The 6,022-nt window shown below is 39.6% G+C and overlaps 1 protein-coding gene across 2 annotated transcripts; it reads left to right on the forward strand.

The window, feature by feature from the left end:
- Positions 1–548: 548 nt before the first annotated feature.
- On the forward strand, positions 549–4,331 carry LOC311118781 (G2/M phase-specific E3 ubiquitin-protein ligase-like). 2 transcript variants are annotated; one of them, XM_084193562.1, is made up of 8 exons: positions 549–743; positions 1,400–1,594; positions 1,905–1,991; positions 2,664–2,917; positions 2,998–3,123; positions 3,353–3,493; positions 3,659–3,761; positions 3,867–4,331. In XM_084193562.1, exons 1-8 carry the CDS (start codon positions 740–742, stop codon positions 4,076–4,078), a joined length of 1,122 nt encoding a protein of 373 aa, XP_084049688.1. In that variant the 5' UTR covers positions 549–739; the 3' UTR covers positions 4,079–4,331. The 2 variants fall into 2 exon arrangements, with proteins under 2 accessions (XP_084049688.1, XP_084049687.1); XM_084193561.1 differs by lacking the exon at positions 549–743 and having other exon boundaries at positions 1,176–1,594.
- Positions 4,332–6,022: the final 1,691 nt, after the last annotated feature.

Raw genomic sequence — 6,022 nt, forward strand, 5'->3', positions numbered from 1 at the left:
ACACACTGTCTGTTGTTTGGCTGACCACAATGCGGATAAAACTCCAAGCTTACTGTTTAAAGCTGAACTTCTTACTTCAGGCTTGGAGAGCAAAAAGTAACATTTTCAGGTCAGTGCCAAACTAGGCATTTACCAAAAGTAAACAAAAGTTTGTACTGTCTGTGGCTTGTTGAAATTATTTGCATTTCTTTTTATAGTGACTCAAACTTAATTGGTGTTCATAGTGTCAATAATAGTTATCACAGGCTTATTTGCTTAATTTAAGGTGAGGTGAGTTATGATTTTGTTTTGTTTTTTTCTCCAGGGAATGACCACGATCCCATGGTTATAACAAATAAACTGATGGAAGTGTTTCCGAAGCTCCAACAAGGGGGAGGCTTTGAATTTCTAAAACTTGTAGGATCTACTCGCAGTCGAAATCTTGCGTTGCTTCAGTGTCCCAGCACTGGATACACCCTTGCCTATCTGAAAGATCCATCGACGATGATTGGACAGGCTACAATCTACATACGTCCACTTCAACAGGATCTACCCTTAGATTGTGTACATACATTTACAGAGACTTAGTTTAATACATAATCAAAACAAAGATTACTGGTGACTTTTAATCATTAATTAAAAGCCATTTGTTGTTGTTGTTAGGAGAGCTCACGTCCTGCCTCTGGTCCAGTCATCCCCTGCATCACTTGTCAGAAGGAAGTTCCCTTTTCAGAGATGAAGCTGCACAGATTGAGCTGCAATGGGTATGTACTTCTTAAAGCAATGCAAGGGTAGCATAATTTATTTTCTTTGGGAATATGTCTCTCTTATTGTTGTGCACACAAATAAGCGAGTATGACCATCATTTCAATTGTGTTAACTTCAAGGACACCCATGCAGGAATCAGAAAGAGAACAAGAGGGAGGCCAAAGTGAAGAAAATGATAGTGAGACAGCCCTAGTCAGTGACAGTGTTCCAGTGAGGCCTGAAACATCAGCTGAGAGTGCAGTAGTACCGGCAGTGATTGTCAACGAGGAGTTGGATCGCAAAGAAACAGACAGTGGTTTGTGTCATCACAATAGTGTTGCTATAAGATTGTGTGTAACTGAAAAGTTAATAGAAAGATAACACCTGTAGGATATAATTAGATAAGATAATACAGTTACAGACAATTAATAACATGCAACTGGGTTTTTCTATTTTTCTAATATTTAGTTGTAGTTGTTTAGTAGTGCTGTTTTTATGTCAACTCAGCGTTGTGACAGGTTCTGAAGATGTTGGGTCTCACGTTTTGTCAGTGAAATGAACAGAATTTTCCTCCTGTTCTGTAGAGTGAGAGGATATCTGTATATGCAGGTAACATGCCAACTCACAATATGTCTCTCTGTAATAGATAACTTTATTGTTGTTGTTTGTTTAGAATGGAAGCTTATTAAAGAACCCACTCAAGCTGCCAAAGTTTTCAAAGAGAATCTGCTAAGGGAACATGCAACTGGGAAACCACTTAGAATGAAGATGGATGTAAGGGACTCTGAAGAGGACAGGGAACGGGAGCTTCTCTTATTCTATAAACAGCAGCAAGAATGGGCATGTCCACTTCATTGTACTCTGGTTGGTAAGTAATATAACATTTATAATATAAATACATCAGTACAGTTTATACCACTCAAGTAGCTTATATGTAATTGTTAAATGGGAGAATGGAATGCACAAAATTATATAATTGATAAAAATGTTATATGTATGTATGTGAATATTGTGCACAATATACTCTTGTTATCTGGAATAATCAATATTAAGGATGCTATTCTAGAATTACAGCCAATAGAAGTTTTTCTCCCTTTCTTGTTAAATGTTACCAAATCCAGTTACCTGTATTAGGCCGCCACTTTTTTTCCAGTGTTATTATCAGTATTTTATTTCAGGTGATGTTGCTATCGGAGAGGGAGTGATGCGGTACTTTATGACAACAATCATATCCAAACTCCAGTTTGGATTCAGTCTAGATCTTGGTAAGTATCTTACTAATTTTTTGAAGGTTAATCCATCTATAAATTGCAGAAATGTCTGTCTGTAGCGCATGTCTCTCAGTTAGTCCGATGGATTTCAAACTTGACAGGTGTCTTGCTCTGGTCACGAGTAAGTGCAGTGCCAAGTTTGACGACGTTTGGATAAACGCAAAAGATAGCGTTACATATATAGGTAAAAGAAGCACACATTGGCTTTTGCCGCTCTTGCTGCTTGCCATTCTCACACTGCATGCAACGCTGACTGAGCACCTGTTTGTGTCGTGACTCACTCTACACCGCCTCTCTCTATGCGCGCGCACACACACACGCGTACACGTACGTTCTGGTGGTTGATGAACGCGGATATGTGCTGTTTAGCGGAGGGCCGGTGGGCAATGTTTTGTGTCAGGTAAGTCTGTAGTAGGGTATACAGGGGAATTGAATTTGAAGTGGTTTGGGGTCCTTCTGTAAGTCATTTTGGAGTAGGCTACAATTTGGTTTAAGTGAATTCTACAAGCAGCAATACCACAGGCCAAGTAATCGCCACTAGTATGATGTTATCTATCTATCTATCTATCTATCTATCTATCTATCTATCTATCATACATTTTTATTTAATGTATTTAAGAGGTTAATTGTTGTGACTTTATTCCCTGCTCTCTTGGTACTTTACAGGAGGAATGGGCCAAACACTGCTATTTGAGGGTGAACCTGACCATCTTGTTCCAGCAGCATCAGAGGCACTTATTGAAAGCAACCTCTTCCGGGTTGCAGGAAGGATGTTGGGCCACACCTTTCTGCATGATGGTCCCCATGTCACAGGACTAAGTCCTGCTGTAATTCATGTACTGTTCAATGGGGACCCTGAAATGGCTACCGTTGTTACAGAAGACTGCCCTGATCTGCACATCAGGAGCATCATAGAACTGGTATGTAACCTAAAAGAAACTTTGCCATGTAAAAAATATTGCTTGGGCAGATATAATAACTTGTATGGTCTTAATTCTAGCTTGAACATGAAGATCTTACACCGGAACAGAAGGACACAGTTTCAGATCTTTCCATGTCTTGGGATCTTCCGGCAGTCACCAAAACAAATCGGAGATGGCTACATAACAAACTTCTACTCCATGCAGTGAGTTCCTGCTGGTTAAGTGACAGAATTCATCGCTGTACTTGTTGAAATTATAGAATGTGTTGTGAACCCTGGCTTGTTATGTTAACACGAGAGTTTAAGTACTAGAGTTTTAATGGATTTTTATAAAGCACTTTATTGTGTTTATTAACATTTTTCCTACTGTGCCAACTTTTGTCAAATTTGGGTTAAGGATTTGGGCTGTAATATGGGTCGGTCTGTCTCTTAGGTCGTTGGGAGGACCATGCGCCAAATTAAACAGTTGAGAAAGGGACTGAAAGATGTGATGGTATGGCCCCTGCTGACATCTAGGCCGGATGTTGTACCACTTCTTTTCCCCAAAATGGCTGAAATGCAGTTCACACCCCAGGTAAGTCAGTAATTTAGTTATATTTGTGACTTAACTTGATGAATTTACGTGTATTTTCAATGACTGAGATGGATATTTTTCAATTTTCTAAGATTTTGATCTGCATAGTCCTTCACCAAAATAAGTTCTCCCTTTTTTTAAATTACAATTTTTGTTTTCTTTAAGATGCTCCTAGAAAAAATCACATGGCCAGTTGAGGACAGTGATGATGAAGACTTTGACACCACCTGCCGCATCACTGGCTTTCTAAGGATGTTCATTGAAACAGGTATAAACCTTATTTTCTCTCTTTACAAATGCTTCTATGTCTCATGGATAGATATGATCAATTACAGTTGAACTAAATGTCTTTAATCCATTTTATGACTTTTAGCTTCATCAGGTACCCTGGCCCAGCTGCTGACATTCTGGGTTGGCTGGGAGATGCTTCCTCCTGAACTGAGAGTGGAGATTTCTGGGGGAACCCTTCCTACGTCCTCCACATGCTTTGAAACCCTAAAGCTGCCAGCTCATTTCAAACTCTACATGGACTTTGAGAAAGCACTTGTCGCTGCCATAAAAAGTACTGGATTTGGGCTTGTTTAAGTTTTTTCAGACGTCAATTAGGGCTGGGCAATATTTTAATATTATATCTATCGTGATATAAGACTAGATATCGTCTTAAGGTGCTTTTCCATTACCAGTACCTACTTGACTCGCCTCGCCTCGACTCGCTGTGCGTCCGTTTCCCATTGCAGATTTTAGGACGAGGCGAGTAGGTACCATGTAATGGAAAAGCACCATTAGATTTTGAAGAAGTGTAATATCGTTACATGGTAAGTTTAGTCTTTTCCTGGTTTCAAAGGCTGCATTACAGTAAAGTGATGTCATTTTCTGAACTTACCAGACTGTTCTAGCTGTTCTATTATTTGCCTTTTACCACTTAGTCATTATATCCACAATATGATAGTTATTTATCCGAAATCTAAATGTGGAAGATATTTTGTGAATGCACCAATTGTCAACCTTACAATATCGTTGCAATATCGACATCAAGGTGTTAGGTCAAAAATGTGATATTTGATTTTCTCCATATTGCCCAGCCCTAATGTCAATGCATACACAGTTCAGATGAATTGACACAAGTTCAGTGTCTTTGAAAACATTAACACACTGTGCAGTAGTTGACTTTTTTTTCTTCCATTTACTAAAATCAAACTGTTCTGCACCTTCAGTGCTAACAGTACAGCATTCATGTTAGTCATTCTGTGGACCATAATGAGACAGGAAGCTTCAAAGAAACAGCATTTTTTCCTTTCTTTTAAAAGGAAAGTAAACTTTCAGTTTTTCCTTGCTTGTTCTAACACAACAAATAAAAACATGGGTTGGACATCAGTCTAAGATTCTTGATAACACTTCCACAGTCTCTACATATAGTCTAAGTGCATCAGTAACAGAAACTCCTGGAGCTGGCAAAATTGCAACCTCTTCATCTGAGAGCTCACGGGCCAGCTGAACCTCGGGGACTGACACAGTGCCTCGATGAAGGCAGTGAGGTCCGTTCCAATCGATCCCATATTCTTCAGGAACCTGAATGGATGACAAGCATAATCAGTCTTGTACTTAAAACTAGTTTGACATGTCCTTACACAAGATTGTTATTTTTGGTCACCAAGGCAGTGAGAAATGAAATGTTACTTATTCAGTTTTTTTAAATAATACAGCTTTGCATAGTATGCACTGTAGAAACTACAGCTCACAGGTTGATGTCTTTCCATAAGCGGGCTTCCTTCACCTTTCAAAGGGGCAGAGCTCCAAATTAAAAATACATTTAAATAATGCCCATATTATTATCTACTCACTTGGAACATGCACACCTCTTGCATTCAGGTGACCACGCATTAGCTTGTAGCCGGTGTTTGGATGACTTCTGTGAATTTCACTTACAATACGGTCTAACTCCTCATCATTCACAGCTGAATAGAGATCTGTCTTTCTGTACAAACAAGAAAAACACAACATCAAGTAATGTTACCTTAAACGTCATATTCTTTCCGAGTGTATGAGAGCAGCAATTCATAAACAGAAAACTCATGAATTTAGTGTAAATACCTTAAACTGTATTGTTGCATGCGCCTCCTGATGGTCCTCTTTGACACACCGAACATCGCTGCAAATTTGAACTGCGGGAACTCCACAAAGAAGTTAATGCTCCAGAACTGCACTCGGTATGTCAAACGCCAAACGCCCCGGTCCCTGTGTGTGTTGGGCCTGAAGTGCCCTGGTACCAGAGAAGCGGTGGACAACTTCTTCTAGATTTGCAATCACTCTGTGGTCGATATCTTCGTCGGAAAGTGCGGAAATGACTCCAACAACTTCAATAAGTTCCTCTGCTTTACTAGCTACATGCTCTGGGTCAGCAGGTCCTGCTTCTACATCCTCTGCTAAGTTTAAAATGTCTCTAACCAACTCCCTGGAAAGTTCACGGAGATCCTCCATTGTTTCTATCCAGGTTGGCCTACTCTACTTCAGACCAAAGCAATGGATCAG

Source organism: Coregonus lavaretus (assembly GCF_964263955.1).
Source record: "Coregonus lavaretus genome assembly, contig: HAP1_SCAFFOLD_2067, whole genome shotgun sequence".
Classification (NCBI taxonomy): domain Eukaryota; kingdom Metazoa; phylum Chordata; class Actinopteri; order Salmoniformes; family Salmonidae; genus Coregonus; species Coregonus lavaretus.

Excerpts from the sequence above, each read along its gene's own strand:
- LOC311118781 (XM_084193561.1), top strand. The coding sequence starts at position 1,282 with ATGAACAGAATTTTCCTCCTGTTCTGTAGAGTGAGAGGATATCTGTAT. Across the intron at positions 1,992-2,663 it reads TGGATTCAGTCTAGATCTTG|GAGGAATGGGCCAAACACTG; the intron begins GTAAGTATCTTA and ends GGTACTTTACAG. Across the intron at positions 2,918-2,997 it reads TCAGGAGCATCATAGAACTG|CTTGAACATGAAGATCTTAC; the intron begins GTATGTAACCTA and ends TCTTAATTCTAG.